Source organism: Aptenodytes patagonicus, chromosome 2, assembly GCF_965638725.1.
Source record: "Aptenodytes patagonicus chromosome 2, bAptPat1.pri.cur, whole genome shotgun sequence".
Classification (NCBI taxonomy): domain Eukaryota; kingdom Metazoa; phylum Chordata; class Aves; order Sphenisciformes; family Spheniscidae; genus Aptenodytes; species Aptenodytes patagonicus.
Window position 1 is genome coordinate 45,328,380 of NC_134950.1, and position 21,205 is coordinate 45,349,584.

Here is a 21,205-nt window from a genome sequence, read left to right on the forward strand (position 1 = left end):
TTCTTATCCTGAGACCACCTGTTTTCAGCAGGTTCACATTGGTGTCAATGTGACTTTCTCACAGCACACACAGGAAGGAGGAGTGATGGTAAGCATGACAGAATCTGGCCCTTCCTCGTTTGCCTCATATTATTATTAGCTGTAGTTTGCAGGTGAGTTCAGAGGTAACACTCATGGAGGAACAAACTAGGCTTTGTTCAGGTTGTATAAACACCATATGATTTTAGTCAATGTAGTATCAGGCACATAATTTTTTCACTCTACATAATTAACTGGGTTTTATTTCTAAAAAATCCACCATCAAATCCATCAGCTCTTAATTTTCTTTCTTGGATGCTGCATCACAAAAACATGGCTTAAATTTATATTTTTCTGTCTTTTTAATCATAAACCTTTCCAATTGGGGGGGGGGGAATCATATTTCAGGGTCCCTCTTTATTTTCTGTCCACTATTGCAACACTTTGCATTTGCAGTGATTCTAAAAAGCATGTCGTCTCCTGTTGATGCTCAGTCTATTTTCTTTCCTCCCTATTTCTTTTTTCTTTTTCTTTAACCTAAAGTCTTGCCAGGAAGTTTAACCCCCAGCTGTCTCTGGAGATCCTGTCCCTAAGCACGTCCTACCTCGCGGTCCAACAAAACGAGCTTGAAGGAGGCTGCTCCCTGTGCTGGCTGCAGCTGTTTTCTCCCCCAGCGCCGAATGCTGTTGGCAGCCAATCACAGATGGAGCTAAAACCATCCTCAGCAATTTATGCGGCCACTTCCTCCAGATTTCTCACAAGAGAATTTCTGGACCAGAATTCATTCCTTTCTCGCCCAGACTTTTGATCCTGCGTTGGAAATCAAATAAAGGCTTTCTGACCAGTGCTTCTTGCACAATTCTAGGTGCTTGAAACAAAAATTGGGAATGCACTGTGGCCATTACAGAGTGGTAGCTGTGGGGCTGGGCTGAGACCTCGCCTTTGAAAGGGTATTGGCTGCTCCATGTTTTCACTGTCGTTGTGGGCTGCTCCACAAAGCGGCATTGCCATGTGTACCAGAGGGAGCTGCTTGCCTTGCCTCTCAAATGTAAAGTGGCATGTATTCAGTTTTGTAACAAAGAACCTACAGCCTAGAGATCTGCGATATTTAAGGAATGGCTTCTGGTTGAAATGCTTTTTGTTTGTTTGTTTGTTTGTTTCACACCTCAGCTTTTATTTGGTCGTCCCAGCTTCCTGCAGTCTGACATTAACAGAGTAAAAGATTGTTTCTGCTTTTTTATTTATTCCTTTATAGATCTTGCTGTTGGCTGATGCTGCCAGTTTTCTGGCTTATTGGATTGTGGCTTCTGTCCTGTTTGAGGCTCTGAATGGAATAAATGACACTACAACTGTAAAGCTATATAGTTTAGCACATAAATGGCATATTGGGAGGGGGGAGCCATTGTTTAAAGGACACTGTGAAAACCTAAGATGATGCTTAAATCACATACGTCTCTGTTAAAACTTTGTGTAGGAATTACATCTGAAGTAGAAAATAGAGAGTATCACGCTGCTAGGAACACTCAGCTGAGCGCAGACAGGGGCTAAAACCAAACAAAATCCTTATCTGATTTCTCTGCAGATTCACCCAGGCCTGAAAAGAGAGAAACCAAATGTCCCATCCCAGGATGTGATGGCACAGGGCACGTGACTGGGCTGTACCCGCACCACCGCAGTCTCTCAGGCTGTCCACATAAAGTTAGAGTGCCACTAGAAAGTGAGTATCATCATCCTGCAGTCCAGAATAACAACTGGATCTGGCCCGGTATTGTGGGTAGTGTGTGCTCATGCTGGAAAAGAAACCCACTTTTCTGGTGAGATTGCAGAATGAGGCTGAGAGGAGCCATCACACGTTCTTTGCTCTCCAGCTCTTAGTCACAGTCCTTCTTCCCACATTTGTGAAGCTCAAGTACTCCTTAGCAGTAGCCTTACAAACAGCAGTAGGCTCCTCAGGTGGCCTGGGAAGAATAAGATCAGAGCCAAACTATCCTCACCCTGCCAGCAGACCTGCATGCTGTAGTCTTATGAATCTTCAAGACCTTACTTGCCCATGTCTTTGCTAAGGCATGCAGCACAGAAATCACTTGCTTGTTTTAGAGCTGCGACCTAATTTGCAGTAATCACACACCAAGGCTGCTGGTTTCCGTTGCCAATAACTGAGAGGCCTGGGCATGCTTATTCAGAGATGTTTCCAGTGTACCCCTTACCACTGAGCTCAAAAAGGTCACTTCCATCAGTACATCCCAGCACTGGTCCATGGCACATCCTTCTCGTATGACTGTATTGTGCTAACTCTTTTATGCCCAGTCTAGCCTGAATTTCCCTGTTTATTTCTAACTGTGCTGATCTGATTACATTGGTTTGTGTGTGTGTGTAATCCTGCAATGTGGTGCAATGAAATGCTGCATAATAAGCCAAAACCTAATGTGAAACTATTTGCTTAAACAACCTGGTTAGTCAGATTGTTTTTTTGTGGTGGCATGCATAACAACAAATTAAAAGGATACTTGCACTTTACCAATGTCCTGTTCCTAACTGTAGCTCTCCCTTTTTTTAAATCTGGTACTAAACTGTATTTATGGAAACATCTGCTGAGTTAAGCAGGCTGCTGTATTTGGAAGGCCTTAGCAACATTAACTCTCTAAAAAGTTAAAATTAACAAGTCCGTGTTAATTATGACACTTCCAATCAGATGTATTCTGCCCTGCTGGAAGAAAAAAAAAAAAAAAAAAAAAAAATTTGGTTCCTGACAGAACAAACCAGTTGACTGAACAATCAGCTTTTTTGAAGCACTGTGCACCCAAAGGGGTAATGCAGTACTTGACGTCATGAGGGAAGACATACAAAGACATATTCTGTTTTACACAGACATACATCTCAGTCTTAATAAAAACGATCCACATCAAAGGGCATAAGAAATGTACATGTACTGTGTTAGTGGTGTATGAACCAGAGGGCAAAGGGCTTAATGATGTAACATCCTTGCTAGCTTCTGCCTTTGTTCTTCTGAAGTCCATAGAAACAATGATGTGCGTGTGGGAAGCCACACTACAGCGATGTAGGGATAAACTGGTATACGCTGGAGGCACCAGCCTTGCTGTGCTGTAGGTCCTTTGCTTCTCCTTTTCTTTTATAGTCAAAATGTGACAGAATTGGGAATCTGAGTCTGAAGAAGAAATGTTCATATTTTTAAATATATGTATTTTTAATTGATGTAAGTTATTATCACCTTTTTTTTTCCTTATTCCTGTTTAGTTCTTGCCATGCATGAAAATGTATTAAAGTGCCCCACCCCAGGATGCACTGGAAGAGGACATGTCAACAGCAATCGCAACACACACAGAAGGTAGTTCAGAAAAGTTCCTGACCGCTTAAAGTCTAACATGTACTCGGGAGTAAATTGATGGGCAAGTCTTGGAATTAGATGTTATGTACTACACTGCAGAATGCTTATGAACTACAAGGGTAACCTGTATTATTTATAGCCAAAAAATTGTGTTTAATTTCATTATATCAAAAATGGCTACAGCACTGAGGATGGCAAATTCCACTAGTATTTTTCAGAGATGAGATTTCAAACTACAATTTCATTACAGTTTTCACAGTGAAACACCATCATGTAAAAGGGGTAGGAATGAACACATACATTATTATTGCTACAACTGGAAAATGCAGTGGAAACCAAAGACACTTCATTTTGCACCACATACATGGTAGTCCTTGGCAGGAACGTCCCATCAAGGCACATTCCCTTCCAGCAAAACAAGAAATTTTAAGTGGAATGTTTTAGAATCCCTGTAAAAACTAACTCCGTTTATTACCCTCAGGAATGTCCCCTTCCCACTCGGAACACTCTTGTCTGTTTAACTTGCTGCCTGCAGGGAGAAAGTAAAATTGAGAAAAGCCTTCCAGACAGGCAGCTGGGGAATCACAGCTGGGTTGCAGGTGAGGCATAGAGCCGATGCGCTCTGCCTCTAGCAAGCCACTGCTGTTGGCACGGCTCTTGTCAGTACTGCTTTCTGCTGGAAGCCAGCAAGCCAAAATAGTCCACTATAGTGCTTCTAGAAAAATATAATGTCAATCTTACAATCAAACTTGGGGCGGAAAATTTTCACAACCAACTTTCTTTGTTTAACTGAATTTTTATGGGATTTTCTTTTTCGTTGGTGATTGATTGTTTTTTTGGTTATTGTATGAGGGCACCAAAATCAAGGATTATCATAATGCACTACTATCTGTAGTCTTCACCAGAGAGATCACAAGCTTATGTACAAGAATATATAAGGAACCAGTGAATATTTTTAATTGTGTTTCCTGTTTTAAATTCCCAGTCATCTTTGCAGCACATCAGCTGTATCATAAATGACCCATGAATAGGATAAGAAAACATGTTCTAATCTAATAAAGCAAATAATAGAAAAAAAAAGAAAGCACAACTTGAAATGACAAAATTTGTTCTTTGGTAACAGTTGTTCACATACCCCTGTTTTTTCCCCAAATTCACTTTCCTTTTAATCAGTAGGAGGCTTATATGCATGGTTTAGCTGATAAAGTAAATGGCATTTGTCAAAAAATTTACTAGTGACTTGCCAGCCACAAAACATCAAAGCAGAACTGTGGAAAACTCCTACATGATTCAGTTTCCAGATATATCACCTCAAATACACAGATTTCACAGTTTTGCATTAAGGGTTGCAAAACAGATGGATCTGGGCTATAATAGCAGCAGCTCCCATAGATGCACAGGGCACCAGAGAAGTTTGAAGTCATTGGGTTCCACAGCACACAGTTCCTTTACTTAAGATTTCATTTTAACGTTGTTTTTTTTTGTTTCGTTTTTTTTTTTTTTCCCCCTTGTTTCTTTTCTTCACCTTGCTTTTAAACAGCCTTTCTGGTTGTCCAATTGCTGCAGCTGAAAAGTTGGCAATGTCCCAGGAAAAGAACCAGCTCGAGTCTCCAAAAGCTGGGCAGTGCCATGATCAGGCTCACAGGTAGGAACCCTCACAAACTAGTCTCTCCAAAGTATTTCTGCACAAACTCTGTTGATCAGTCCTCAGCTCTTTCAGATTTTAGACACAGGGGTAACTTGGTTTTCCAAGATGAACCTCTGCAAAGCTAAATAACTTGACTGTATCTCAAAATTAACAAGCAGCTTTCTGCTGGGTTTTGTGCATGTGGCTGACATTAAAGACAACAGACGTATCTTTTGAAAAGCAATCAGATATATTCTACTAAATCTTACTTCAACACAAATAGCTTAATCAATGGTTCTCAAATGTCTTTCTCCTGTAAACCAAATCTCCCATCTTGCTGAAATGTTTTAAACAAATTTCAAGAACTGTTCCTTTGTTACAATATTTTGGCCGCTGAAACTTGATTAAAGCTCTCTTTGACCTTATTGCACTTTTAGCAGCTCAGTCCTCATTTATTTTGTGATTCTTTTCAGAGGAATCTTCCAGTGATCCAGTAAGTAGCATGTTATCTGAAAGCGTTGAGAACTCTGCTTATTCTGTTTCTCCACCATTGAATAATTCATATTTTGAGTTTCTTTATTTTAAGTTTATTGGTTTAATTAGTTCAATTTATTTTTTATACAATGGCATCAAAAAGGGGAAACATTTTTTATTGCAATTGTATTTTGTTTGAGAGTTATATGGACCCTACAGACATGCATAATTTGCACATCATTGGCACCAGGACCATTACAACCTATTATATTCAGGTCTATTTGGGGACACTTTAATTTGTGGATTATTGACATGATCAGCTCTAATGGTTCCTTCAGAGCCATTACAGAATATTATGTCCATGTGTCTGCCAACTGCACGTGCCTTAACTCTACATATGAAAAGTCCTTAGGAAATTACTAAAGACAAGTAGTTACTGAACAGTAACTAAATGGAATAACACACCATAAATCATCCGTTCCTCCCAAATAACAGAAGTAATTATTTTGGATCATCTTATATTATATTTATACCAAACTCATTCACAATAAAGTGAGAACAATAGTGATCCATAAAACTACAAGTCTTTTGATTAGCAAAAATCCAGAAATTTTTTAGAAATAAAGGAAGCACATGCTACAGTGGTAATCAAGAAGTAAGTCAGTATCTTTCTTGTAAATAGCCCACACCGTTACTAGAGAATACTAGATTTTTTTAATGTCCTCAGCTTTGAACTTGTATGATATCAAAGTACTCTTTGACTACTAGGTCAGCCACCATATTTATGTCATTTATTTCTTGTATACACCTACCAGTAAGTTTTACATGTGATAACAGCACACTTTCTGAGACTGATATGCAACTGTACCTTATTTTTCAAGAAAAGGTTATTTAAAGATATTCTTGTCTTTCTCATTCAATCTTTTCCTTCTCTCTGCAGGACAAATTTAGTGAAGCAGCCTGAGGTATCTCAGTACAGTTACAGAACTTCACAACCAGTCACCTCCTCCAGAGCCACCCTGGTGAAAGAACAGGAGAAGTTTGGGAAAGTACCATTTGATTATGCCAGCTTTGATGCACAAGTCTTTGGCAAACGCACAACAGCACCTGTGGTACAAGGACGAAAAACACCCCAGTTCCTTGAATGTAAGCCTGAAATTCCATTATCTCTTGGAAAATGTGCAAATGTCAATGACTTTTTTTTTTTTTCTTTTTGCTTGTTCTGCTTTCAAACTTCTAGAATTCAAAAAATCTCTGTAGGAAGCCTCTTTAACCACTTGTGGCCAAAATGCTAAATATAATCACTACTTTGCTAAATATAGAATGTTAGAACGCTAAATATCATCACTATAAGGTTTATTTTTTGATGTTCCTTTTAAAAGCAATTACCAGGGGAAAAGAGGAGTAAAAAGGAATGGTTTATGTCTTATCTGTTACCTTCTTCCTTGTCTAAATTGTGATATCTTTATGTGATAGGATGCTGCCATGAGAAGTCCCATGGAATGTGTCTGCACAAAATGTAATGAATTGTAGTACAGGGAAATCCAAGTTAGGTTTTAAAAGGCATTTCAGATACCTTTTAGATGTATCCATAGAGGTATTATTCCTCCTAGATGACCATGTGCCTTGGCTGCATTACTTCCAGGCCTGGGTTGAATTCGTTTTGATATCTCATATTTCTGTACTACATCATATTTGTAGTGCAGACATATCCAATGCATGAAATTGTTATCAAGATTCCTCTGCTTGCATCACTTCACTTACAGATTTGCTGAGGTACTACTTTGTACAAATGAGATACCACAGTGCGAACACTGATTATTTATTGCAGATGCTCTTCACAATTTGCATGGGAAACTTCAGCAAGATTCTGCCATTGTATTGACCATTATAAAATACTCTTTAGTTCAAAGAAACAAATGATTCTGTTGCCATGAGGGAAATGGAAAAAAAGGGTTTCATTGCACCATTTGGGTTCAGAAGAAAATAGATCCAAAACAATGTGACAAAAGACACTTGGTTTTTCTTTTGTTCATGACAAAAACTTTAGTAAAGAAAAACAAAAAGGGAAAATGAATTGCATCCCACTTATCCCAACAAAGGAGAACATTCATAGTAAGGTGAACAGAAAAGCAGAAAATTTTATATGTGTATATATACATATATAATATAATATAATATAATATAATATAATATATTTCTAATACTATGTAATATTATATATGTTTTATATATTTATAAAATTTGTATATATATATATATTTATTTGTGCATGTGTCTGAGTACACACACACACACATATATGTTTGTAGGTATCTATGTGTTTGTGTATATATATAAATACCCTATTTAAAATTGCAAATTAAAAGTAGATATTTATCTGGTCTGGAAAATAGGCTTGTTCAAATGAAAGCAAATATGTGCATTGCCAGCTTCTTGGGTGGCATATTTTCCAATTTTGTTTGTAAAATGAAATATTCTCTATTAGCTGTCTCTTTGCACAGATGTATGTCTATTTCACAGGTTCATTTCAAGAAAAAAATGATTGAAATGTTTTTATACAAATGCAAATCCATACATATGCAATTTATGTATAATGTATATCAGGGCTGAAGTTCACAGCCTGTTGTTCTTGCAAAGATTGTAGTGTGCAGCTATTATTTTAATGGAAAGGTGAAAATAAAAGCGCAGGTGAGTGCTTTAACTATGCAGATATACAAAAGTTGGCAATAAGAAGCTGATGATGCAGTGATTGGTTCAGCGTCCTATGTAAATATGTAGCTAGCCAAAAGCCCATCGTTAGCCCTCTGTGGATTCTGCACTTACAAACTTGATTTGTTAACAAAACATGCACCCTTCATAGCCTGCTTTTTGTTTTTTTATCTTTTAGGGTGGGTAATGGAAAATGCACTTTTTTGCTCTTTAAATATAATTTGAAGTTAGCTGTAGTAACTGCTAAAAATGTAGACCCTCTTGCTTGTGCTACAGTTTTACAGCAGGGTAGATAAATCCTTTTTCATTTGCACTGGAGAAAGGGAGAACTGAATCATGAGGCTTTTATGTATTGCTCTACTGAGATGCCTCCAGTACTTAGAAAAACTGAATACGGCATTCAGCTATAGTCAGTGCACACAAACAAGCATTTGTCTTAGAGCGTCCCAAGTTTGAGGAAAGATGATTTCATCAATGTCTTGTGTAGGTCTTGGCATTAAAATGCACTCAGCCAAAGCTCTACATCCAAAGGGATCCAGTGCCTTGGGGCTCAGATCTTTGTGGAGTGAGCAGATGGCCATACGCAGAAATGTTCTTGGTGTATCTGGGTGTAGGCTGAGAAATTGGATTTTGCTTAGTTTATCTTTGTAGGACACTGTGGGAGCTACAGTCAAAAGAAGCGATTATTGCTTACTAAAAACCTGAGATCATGGTGCTGTTTTCCCTGCAACAGTTAATGACATCTCAAGCTCCAAAATCCAGAACAGGGAGCAGAGTTCTTTCTACCTGTTTTAGAGTAAGTCCTGCTGATGGAGCAGAAAACAAAGAACCACACACACCGCTTTTGTCTGTGAAAGTGCTTTTCTGTTCACCTGTTAATTTTTCATTCTCAGCTGACCTCTTTGTGCCTAGTAAATCTGTGTGTTATTCCAAATGATAGCCAACATAAGACGGTGAGCTAAGATCAGTTTTATTCTGAAGGTTCATTGTAATTATTTTTTTTAATTGATTAAAGGGTAGACTTAAATTTCTAAAAATTTCCACAAAATCAGGACTGACTATTCCTAACAGGTAGTGTTCTTATCTGTTTGTTCCGGTTCATTCAAGAGCCTGGTCTTGTTCTCCGTACTCACATAGGCAAAGCTATTTAAATAACAGACTTAATCATTTAAGTAGGGCAAGCAGTGTTGTTTTAGCTAAGACTGGACAAGTCACTGTTGTTTTTTTACACAATAGAGCTCCAAGAAGAAGCCTTTATAAGGATACATTTACAATTGTGTTTGCCCACCGGTGTTGTCAGGTCGCGACGGATAACACGCTAACGCTTGTTCAGTCTTTCCTTGGACACCATTGCTTTTAATGCCTGAGTAAAGAATGAGTAAAATCTGAGTAAAAGCCTCAGGTGCTTTGTTGAAAGATGTGTATTTGTCAGGTAAAAATTAAATTACCGTGTTTCTGAAGCCATTTTTACAGCAAACCCTTACTGCCAATGGGAAATGGATTGTTTTAAATGTATTCTTTGAATATTTTAATGTATGAAATTGTAGTCTGAGAAACAAAACTATTTAATGGGAAAAATCTCATACGTGCAATTGCTAATCAAATCTCTCTTCAACAGCAAAGCATTTTTCAAATCCAGTGAAATTTTCTAATCGACTGCCTAGTGCTAGCGCCCACACACAGAGCCCTTGCCATGCCAACTCTTATAGCTACGGTCAATGTAGTGAAGACACCCACATAGCAGCAGCTGCTGCTATCCTGAACCTTTCCACCCGCTGCAGGGAAGCAGCAGAGATCCTCTCCAACAAACCACAGAGTCTGTCTGCCAAGGTAGGGTAGTCCAAGAACCTGGAGGGTGTGCTAGCTACTGAACTGTGCGAATAAACTGTCTTTCATGTTAGTGACTGCATTAAATCCCCAAAAAGGAGGCTTCTGTTTGCATGCTCTTTTGAAGAGAGACAGAGAAAAAATCAGTAATGTAGTGACCAGTTTTGATAAAAATAAATAAATAGCAGGGATTACGTCGGTACTCTTTTCATAATTGAGCCCTAAATACAAGGGGGGAGTTTTTTGGGAGGAAAAAAGAAGGATATTTGAAATCCAGCAACAATCTGTGGTGGATAATGAGTTAGATCTGTTTAAAGAGGGAATTTTCCTCCCTCTGAAACCTGCCATAAGCGATCATTTTGGAGGCTGATTAAAAAAAAAAAAAATCATGTAATTAATCAAGGTGATATTTGCTAGCAATGGAACAGAACTACACCTATTAAGTCTGTTGTCTTTGGAGCTCATGACAGTTTGACAAGGTGTAGGGAGGGAAATAACAACTGATTTTAGTAAAATTCTCCTTTCTGCTGGCAAGAGAGGAGAATCAGGCCCACAGCGTTTGGAGATAGATAATCTGGGCAAGTCTGTCATAATGGAAAGCTGCCTAATATCGTAGATGTTTGTGTGGCTTTCATGTTTTGGTTTCTGCTCTGCGTTTCCTCACAGATCTTTATGATTTACAAATGGTACTGTGTGAGCTATGAGCCTTATTTTCTGTGCCATTACATAGTATTATACTGCTGATGAAAATAGACAAGATTTTCTTCTGATGACCATGGTTGTGGGAACACTGTTGTTTATTATTTGTATTAAAGTCAGACATACTCCACTGCAATTAAACTTTTGAAAGCTCTGTGTAGATGAGAGGGTGCCATTAGAAGAACTTGAGAAGAAATCATTGGGGAGTGAAAAGAGGTATATTTATCAAAACACAAAGTAGCAGGTGTGTTTCTGCTGTGGGACTCTGAGTCATATGTGCTCCAACAGACAGATGACCTATTTCTCTGCGAGTCAGTGTCACCCTACCTTGTCTATTGTAACACCAGGCTCAGTCTGGTTAGAGGTGGCTTCCACAGCTGTTGGTTTACAATTTGGTTGGGCCTTCATCCACCATTGCTAAGAGGTTAGCTGTTATTCTTTGAGGGGAACCACTTATTTTACCACCAGCATAACACCTTGTTAGGTATTCCAAGCCTTGCTCCTTTGCAGAGTGGTATCCCCTACTTCGCTGCCTTTGATTTCCACTTGTGAAGTCTTGGATCTTGAAACCGATGTTGCAAGATGCCCCAGAGTAGACTTTTTAGAGTGTGTCCACACGCATCCCCCATAACACAGACATTATCTGTCCCGAAGATTGCTCATGGAACCTTTTCCAGATGACGGATCCATCCCTGTTATATGCTTCAGAAAGCTCCTTCCACCGGTCTTCAATAGAGACTTCTTCTAGCAGGGAAATGGAAACTGATGCCAATGGCTGGATTAAATTGCTGCCGCAGCCTTTGGCTGACCTCAGCAATAGACCTTCTTGCCAGAGAAGAGCACTAAAGGGACCAGGCATAACCCAAAGATTTTCTCCTCTGTACCTGCTTCACAGTTGCCAAATCATGGCGAAGGTTTGAATGGAAGTGAACATAATAGTAACGATATGGAGGGACACTTGGGGCACATAACTTACTGCTTTTTCACAGCCAGGAATCCAGCCTAAAAGAAAATCACCTGCATACCTTGCTATCTGCCTGCCTCCACTTTTGCCAGACTTTCTGGAGGGCATACTGCTACAAAACATCTGACACAAGAATCAGAATTAGCTTCTGGCCAGCACACAGGCAAGTAAGCCCCAAACAGATTTGGTCGCCAAAACCACACGAAACCCATTTTTATTTGGTTTTGGCTATTTATTACTTTTATCATACAGGACTCAAACAAAAAAATTGTGGAAATAAATCTCTAGACTCTCTTCAATGAAGATGCTTTCTTATTTTAAAATATGAAGCAAAACGTAAAGCTAGTTTTAAAAGAGACTACTATCTATTTATCAATGTTTCTGAATTGTTTTGTAGCTGGTATTGGCCGCAAAGGTAAATGTTTAACTGTTAGAATATCTTACATATTTTTAGATCATAAAAAACATCTCTTGAGACTTTATCAGTATTTGGACTCAAATAATGCAGCATCAACAGATGACTACAGAGTTGTTGATTTCCTTTTTCTACTCTTGATAGCACACACGTTCACCAGGTCTGAAAATACCTGTGTGGGGTGGCTGTGTTCAGAGCCCCATAGTATCAGGCCTCTCAGCCCTGCCCTTTGCCACGTTCCTTTGTTCCTTTGCCTAAGACAACCTGATTAGCATCGTCCATACTGTAGCAGATCAAAGCTCCTGACTTGTAAAGGTGTTTGCTCTTATATGAGCATCAGGCAGCCTCCAGCAATCCAAGCCATGACACTTTGCAGGTGGGAGGCAGTGTGGCGGTAGAGCAAGGGCCAGTGGGGCTGCAGAGGATTTCTTGGACTTGCAGGAAATCCTTTGCAAGTTACACAGTTGTCAGAGCTGTAAAAATATTGTGCTTCCAAGTTTTAAAAGCAGAACTTGAACTTCAAACATTTCAAGCAAGTGTCATTTTCTTGTATTCGCTCAAGGCATGCACGTCGCCTGGCTTAAACAGGTGGGGAAAACACCAAACATTGTTTATCACAAGTGTATTACTGAAGTAATTTTTTTTTTTCTTTCTGTCTCTCAAATTTTATTTCTTGACCTCCAGAATGTTGTCCATTTTTTAGTAAGAGTTGGATGTTTTACCTTGAATGTTCACCACTTTTCCATAAATATAGAAAACACTTAAATGAAAAAGTGAATATTTTTTACAGCACAGTTCCAAATTTCATTGATTTAATGGGTTTTCAGATATATATCTCACGTTCTCTACATATTAGTTCAAAAGGGAGGGTCTAAGCCAAAAAAAGGGAGAGATGGGTAGCGAGAGTAGAGAAATCAGATTACACATTAGCAGCATTGTTGGTAAGCAAAACTTCACAAAGAGATCTAATGTACAAAGGTGATCTGCCAAATACTTCTAGATTAAAATTCTGAATTTATAAATTAAGCAATTTAAAGAATAAATTTATTCTGAAATGGGCAGTAAAATGGATCCTAAGCTTTCTCCATGAATTATCTATCGGCTGCATACAAAATACTAAGGTCATCAGATAACTTGGTGATGCTATTTTAAAAAGTAATTAATGCCATGTTAATATTACATTGTCTGAGCCATTCAACCCCACAGGTGCAGACACCTGGGACTGTTGTAAACTGTTCCCCTGAATATAATCCTGATCAGCCAATTCTCACGCAGTCTGTTCCCCAAACAAGTCTCCTGGTCTGCATTTGATTTGCAGCTTATGTAGCTTCATTCAACTCCCATTGAAGTAAACAGAAGGACTCCCCTAGAAGGCTTAGCCTGCAGTTTCTAGCACAGTGCAAGGTCTACATCATCATAACATCCAGAGACCTTCCCTGTTTACAGCCCTCACTACATTCATGTCTCACAGAGGTAGCTGCAAGCAATACAGTTTATCTGTACCCTCATCGCTACTGCTTGCCAAACATTTTGTTGACTGTTTTGGTGTTTTTCCCACCTGTTTAGACAAAATGGTGTATGCGCGCTATGCCTTGAAAGAAAACAAAAATGACACTTCCTAAAAATGTTTAAAGTTCAAATTCTGCTTTTGAACAAAATTGTGTCATCTCTCCATTCTTGGATGTTGATGATGGTGATAATTACATCAATTATTTCAATAATGTAGTTAGTAGTCAGCACGTTTGTCAGGCAGTCTTTATTCCAAATACCTTAAAGACTAAATACAGGATGAAAAATCAGCCAAGAATATCACTAGGTACCATCCTGTTATACTGCTGTGCATATTGCTCCTTGAGTACATTCTTGGCTGGCTTTTTTTAATTTGAGAATTGCTCTGGGCTGAAATTGTGACTTCATTTGGGTCTCAGATGTTGCTGGGCAGTTACAATTTTTTTTTATTTTGACCCAAATTAGTATTTTAGTTTGCTGCAGAAGAACTCAATTGCTTAAATTTAAGTCTGAAGAATTGAGGACCATGTGTATGTATTTTTATTGGCTGGGAATAGAAAAGATTGTACTCTTTTGGATGGAGTTGCATTAAGAATAGTATTCATACACATGGCAAGTTACTAGTTCCAAAGTTACTCCCAGTACCAAAACTGAAGAGCCCTTTTGAGCTTTCCAAACCAGACTGAACTGCTGGTGGGAATGCAAACTCACTGATAATGTTGTTTCTTTGGACTTACTTAGTATTAAGTTGTATGGCTGATGCCAACCAAAGAATACGTAAAACCCCCTTATATGTAATGATACAATCTACCTAAGGTCACAGGTTTGAAATAAGATTCATGCAGACACAATAATTCACTCTTTCTGATCCAGCTATGAGATAAAGCTTAACTTGTAATCGTTACTGGAGACACACTGCAGAGTATTAAATGTTGTGAGTGATCAGATGGGCCAAAAGCATATGAAAAAATGCAGGAGTAATTTATCACAAAAACCAACATCCTTTATTGTCCTAGCTGATGTAGTTCAGTTCTAAGAACAAGACTTAATAATGTACTAGAAAATATTCTGTAATATTTACGTCATAAAATAAAGGAGGCTGAAAAAGCTTGACTTTAAAGTACAAAGCACTTGAAGAGAATAGAGACCATTTTTTTTGTTTACATATTTATATTAGTCTTCATTTTAGAGGGATAGTCATAGTAGACTACTACTTGTACATTATCTTTTCACTTAATAGATCCTGGAATAAAGAAAATATGCTTCAGTCATTTTTCTCTCATTTTTTATTCTGGAATCCTTTTTCCAGCTGCTTGTAAAACCTGTGGGGGTGATTACACCGTCACTGATGTGGGAGTAGATAAGGAGTAACCTGAATTTAATTACCGTGTGTATCCTCTCACCCTCGTTGATTTTTCTTCATTGCTTCAGTGGATTTTTTCCTGGTTTACAACAGTGTAAATGTAAATGTAAATGTAAATGTAAATGTAAATGTAAATGTAAGTAAGATCAAAATCAGGCTCCAAAGATTTATATAGCTGCAAACTAATATAAGTTAGGAAATAATAAGATACATTTACATTTTTATTTTGCTTACATTTTTAAGGAAGAATCAGAACAGTTTACATTGTTTTGGTAGCTATATTTTAAATATGTCATGATAAATGGATAACTATAGGCCTGTTCACACATGCACTGGAGTTGACAGTAATAAGATCTTGCCTTCACTGAGGAGAACACAGCCTTTACAAGTCTGAGCTAAGCATAGTAAGTGCCGCTTTCTGTCAGCATGTCATAGCACTGCTCTAGCATTTTTTGCCATTTGCCATTTTTGTCTTTTTAGTTCCATTTTAAAATTAATGTAAAAATAAACGTGGTAAAACAAGCAAAGGAGACATATTGAGAGGAGGGTGGGATGAGAGTAGGAATGAAAACTGGAGCAGTATCTCTGACTATCCTCTCTTTTTGCTTTGCCATTTGGAGTTTGCTATGAAGGCAGCAAAGTGATAGCTCTTTTATACCATTCTGAATAAAAAGCCATGCTGTAAACGTGTGATCCATCCTGTGATGGGCAAAAGGGGATATTTTTTCCACGACTATATTTAATTGTTGTGTGCATCTGTGAGCTCACTTAAACTCCATCTGTACGCTACTTCACAAACACACAACCCAGCCTTCCCTGAGCAGAATTAGGTGCATGTTGGACAACCCAACTTCTACGTGAATTTGAGGAAAGTGCTGAGGAAGCTTTAAATATCCGTGTTAGTAAATGTTCTGCTCATCAGCCAGAGCTCTTTGTTGTGCCTAATGGTATCTGTTTCTCAGAGACAATACATCTCCTGATATTTTTCTACGTACAGTTTCGTCGAGGAGGGGACCTTGATTGCTTTTGGTCCTTTTTGTTGTCGCTGTTGCCTTCTGAGTAGTTGATATTTTGTCAGTGACAGAGAATCTGCACTATTTATGGGTTTTGCACTATAAAACTACTGCAGCCCAGTCACATGGCTTCCTTTCCTAAGCCATCTGTCACAGAGGTCTGGAATTTTATGTGAATGTTGGTTGTGCAGACTTAACCCAAGTTTTTTTATTATGAAAAATGTCAGCAACTACAATATTTAGCATTTTACTTTACATTGGTCATTAAACTTGATTACTGTAGCTCTGTTTCATTGCTATAGTTACATATCAACTATGAAGCCAAAAATCACTGGGGCGATCATGGCAGAGCTATATTGTTAGATCCTGGAGTGTGCGCTTGGCATTGATATAGTTAATATCTTGAATTTTTGTAACTAAGGTTTATTAATGCTGGTATAAAAATGTATTTGATATTATACAGATGGCATAAGATGTGTGGTTACTAAGTTATTATCCAGGATAAGCTGCACTGTCAAATTCAGGGCTTAAAACTATCACAGGAGATTAAACTATTTACTAAAAAGGGGCAGAAAGATATAACCAAAGCGTCTTAGTACGAACATATTAGAAGTGTATTTACTTCCCATAAATATAATAAAACATCTCTCTCTTTAAGCTGTATGATTGAAAATGTGAACTTTGCTATGCAGGAGAAGCAAACATAAAAGGTGCCTGAGTTTCTGAACCAGGGGCAAGCAGATGGCTTGGTAGTGCTTCAGTCTAGGTGGGCATCTGTCTTAGGCTCATGGATACAAAATGGAGTCAGGATGACTGAGTGAGGAGAGTCGCTGGGCCCTAAATTTTCAACTTCTACCAACCAATCCTTCTGATTAAAAAGATTTCATCAGATGCATTTTACCTTTAAATGAGTCACCGCTGGCAGTGGTAGAAGACAAGGCTGCATGAAGAAAGCTTATGCCTTCAGTCCAACTGGGGTGGCCATGTCACACTTTCAGCACAGGGGAAGAACTCCCTGTTTCACCACAACTATTTTTAAGACCCTCAAGCAAGGATAAGTTTCACTGCCCTATCTTTAACCATTCAATGGTTGACTAATCGTCAAGCTCCAGCAATAGTTAATTGGAAGAAAGAGAAAGGAACTCTTTCTGCCAATGTCTCATCTATTCCTAAGGAAGAGGTCTAAGAAAGATGGAAAAACTTGCCCCCTGGACATACCTGTCTCTTTTCCATTTACAACAGAGCATCTAGGTGATTCACTTACGCTATGGGTTTACTTTTATATTACTCAAGGTAGGAAGTCTCAATCTGGGTTTATACAACTGTCTCCTACAGTTATACAGCACCTAACATATCTAGCCCCAAATTCCCAAGTGGTATCTGAGCTTTGTGGTGATGCAAATAAAAAATAGTAGTGATGACAATAACAGAAAGACACAGAGCAGTGTTAATTACAACATTCTGCATGTGTAGATCTATGACGCTGTTATTTATCTCTATAGTCTTTGAAAGTTTTCCACCTTATTCAGGGCAACACACAGAACTAGACTACCAAGTGCTCCTCCAGAAGCCACCTCTTTCACCTCTTCCCTTACTTGACTTCTGTAATTGTTGGCAACAGTAAGGACTAGTCTTATACTCATCCCTATATACACAATACGTCAATATGCAGTGTTGCATATTGAGCATGAGGGAAAATTTTTTGTTGCTTCTGTTAGTAAGTTGCACTTTCAGGAGATTTTCATCACTCCAAGAAGAGGAATTTGTACTCTTTTTCTGTGGTCAGACAGGGTAAGGCAGAACAGTGAGCTTTCCTTCCCTTGTTCTTCTTGTACAGCTGAGCAGCACTTGTGAGCAGAACCTGCTCTGAGAGCTTCTCCCAGCCTGGAAAGAGAAGTTGGGTCTCTCCCCAAACTGCACACACCCTTGCAATCAGAGGCTGCTCTTTACTGTACTTCCCAGGTAGCAAAGGCTTTGTTAACTCATGCTGAAGGTCTCCATAAGGGAGAACCTCCTAAAGATCCTCCTGTGGCTCCCAGTCTAATGGTCTCGGTGCAGACTTGTGCCTTAGTGGCCTACTCAAACTATGACTGAGGCAAAATGTTATTTTGAGTGATATACAAAACCCTAGTGAAAATTTCTTCTACTGTGCTACTTTTAGGCATATTTCTTCCCCCCTTTTTCTCTCCCCCATGATGCAGATGTTGTAATATTTCCGGGGTGTGGGGGGAAGGGAGGATATGTAATAGTAATGCTGTTGATGACCTAAGCAATGCATTAATGCTTTTAACTGTGAATTGGGGTCATAGTTCTCTGTAAGAGTGAAAAGATCAAGAAGATTTAAAGCTAAACTTTTTTTAAATAAAACTAGATTTAGGGTGTAAAGGTTATGATTTAAAGGCATCTTATTTAAATTCTGCTTACTATGTTTAAGCTGAGATGCAGGGATACCATTACTGAAGCTACTCTTAAGTCTGCCTAAGAGTTGGACATTAACTGATATAAATCGAAAAGCTGGTTTTAGATTCAGATAAATTTAAATAAAAGCGTGCATTTATATTTATCCTTTAAAAGCACCACATGGTTATGTTGCAGCCTCACCATGTCCATAGCTAAACATGTCTCTGTTTCCTGTTGCATGTCAGGGAGCTGAGATAGAAGTGGATGAAAATGGCACTCTGGATTTGAGCATGAAAAAGAACCGAAGCCAAGACAAAGTTATGCCTCTCACTTCTTCCAGCACAGCACTTCCCACTCCTTCCTCTTCTCCTTTCAAAACAAGCAGCATCCTGGTAAATGCAGCCTTCTACCAGGCTCTTTGTGAACAGGAAGGCTGGGATACACCAATCAACTACAGCAAGACCCATGGCAGAAAAGAAGAAGAAAAAGAGGTATTTTTTTCAGTTTCTGAGTGACTTTTTCCCTTGGATGAGTGGCCATATGATGGTCTTTGGGATGGCCAATCCAGTGCAGTTTAAAGGGAACCGATTTGTACAGGTAGAGGTTTGTGAACATTGAGTTGGCTTTAATGCCCTCTCAGATGTGGCATAAAAAAACACTACTCGCTTTGAAAAATCTTGCCCTCAGACCTCTTCAGAGGCTGAAAACAACAGCTGTTGATTTCAGTATGGGTTGTGAATGCCTATAAGGCTTTAAGGTAAGGAAATCAAAATGACCCACAATTACAGAAGGTTTTTTAAATTTTCTTCCTAATGGCTCAGTCCTGTAGCGCATACACCCAAATGACCTAGGGACCACTCAAAAAAAAAAAAAAAACAAACAGTTTTTTCATGCTGAAACATGAAAGTAATTTTTTCTTTTGAGCCTGGCTGTCAGAATATGGATTGCTTGCATTTTTCTTAAATCAGGAAGGGACCATCAGCACCTTTAAAGGCTAATTAGATAAAATCCTGGTAATTAATGTAGACAAGCCTGAGTGATAGGTTTCTGAAGCAGAAAAAAAGACGTCCCAATTTGGAGTTTTTATTCAGCTTAAAATATGTTTCCTCCCCATTTGGTTTTATATATCAAATAATAGCATTTGAACATTATATTTATTACAAAATTATCTTTCATTCAAATATCAAAATTGGCACTTCAAGAAGACATTTACAGGCGTAAATCTATTTCGGGTTGAGGTTAGGACATCCAGGCCTCCAATTCCAAAAATACCTGGAAATAAAAGATAGTTCTGTTGTGTGAAGAAAAAAATCTGTCAGCACTGGGTAGAGACCTGTCACAATGATACCTCTGAGACAGTTTGCACAACGGTAGATCAATTCTTGGAGGCTGGGTTGTCTTGAAGAGCACTTTGCAGTCACTTTTGTGGGGCTGATGATGCTCCTTACCTCAGCAATGAGAGCATGATCCCTGTATCAGGGTTTTGGAGTGGGTTTGACACGAGGCGGTAGGCTGAGGGCTCAGGCTCTTCCCCATTCATGCCGCATAATGTGCAAGCACATCCAGCTTTGAGAGAACTGCCTTGCTGCAGGGGATCAATTGGTGTCGCAGACTTGGCAAGGGGCCTGTCCTGCTGCTCCTCCTCCCTGCTGCCACCACAGCTCAGCGAAAGAGCAGGAGCACCTCCGTGTCCCCCCGCAATGCCTGCTCGACTTTCAGAAGGCCTCAATGGGTGGCTGGCTGCTTCCTTCTCCCTTACAGGGAGCTGGAGGCATCAGCAGACTACCCGACAGGACATGAAGATCCACATTCAGGCACTCTTGCCTCTTGCATGCAGTGCTTTGACACTGTGCAGTTTGTCCCTGATCAAGGATCTGGCCCCAGACCTCTGCTGTGAGCTCTTGCCATCCCAGGGAGCATTGACATGTCCAGTGATCTCGGGGCCAGAGGCTTTGTTTTGTACATCGAAGACTGGCAGTTATCCTTATGCAAAGAAAATGACTGATTATATCTATTTCTAATTCATTGTTAACTGGTTCATATGCACAACAGTTGCTTAATTTTGGTGGTAATTTCCAGAAAATATTGTCTGTCTCTCTCTCACTGAAATAGCCTGTCCAGATGCCCCCTTAAAAAAAAAATTCTGAATTTGGAAAAAGCTCAAAATCTCTCCAAAAGGAAAGCGCCGAGAAATAACTAGAGCTGTCAGTTAGTTCAACTGTCAGTTCTCCAAAGATTTCAGGGCTTAAAAATGTTAAAAGTGCCAGATGCTATTATCTGTTATTCATGTTACCATTATGTTCTGGTCTTTGCTGAAATCAATATAAACTTCCATCTGTACATTAATGGAGTTTCATTGCTTGCTTGCTTTCTGTAGTGTGCATGCGTGAATACACACATGCTCTTTGCAGAAATAAGTAGTGTTTGGACGATTGGGCTGCTTCTGATTTTCCTTTTAGTCTGGAATTCTTCAGAATTTTGATAGCATTTAGCTATAAATCCGTTCAAATGGGAAAGGAAAAATTATACATATGATTGGACTTGACTAGCTGCGATGATCATCACCTAACAGACCAAAAAGTGGGAAGTGCTAAAGGTGTTTTCCTAAAGGATTCTCTCTCCCTCTAAAGCTAAATTGCTGGAGAAGCACACAAGCCAAGGCATGATGCTCTGCACTCAGTCCTAAGTGCAGAGGACCAAAAAATATTTGGTCTTTAGGTCTGACCTACTTGTTTCAGACAGATGCAGCTCCTTTTGGGCCACATGTACTGATGTGAGGTCCTAGAAAGGCAGAGTTTCAGTATTCTTCTGTCTGCATTCCCTTTGCACTGTCTTCCT

The 21,205-nt window shown here is 39.0% G+C and overlaps 1 protein-coding gene across 2 annotated transcripts in view; it reads left to right on the forward strand.

Moving 5' to 3' along the window:
- Positions 1–21,205, forward strand: part of ST18 (ST18 C2H2C-type zinc finger transcription factor) — a 173,632-nt gene that overhangs the window by 125,229 nt on the left and 27,198 nt on the right. For both annotated transcript variants that reach the window (XM_076329720.1, XM_076329721.1), the window contains exons 6-11: positions 1,601–1,735; positions 3,274–3,364; positions 4,905–5,009; positions 6,406–6,611; positions 9,796–10,007; positions 18,613–18,858. In XM_076329720.1, the coding sequence (XP_076185835.1) occupies positions 1,601–1,735; positions 3,274–3,364; positions 4,905–5,009; positions 6,406–6,611; positions 9,796–10,007; positions 18,613–18,858 (995 nt within the window). The remainder of the gene's footprint in view (positions 1–1,600; positions 1,736–3,273; positions 3,365–4,904; positions 5,010–6,405; positions 6,612–9,795; positions 10,008–18,612; positions 18,859–21,205) is intronic.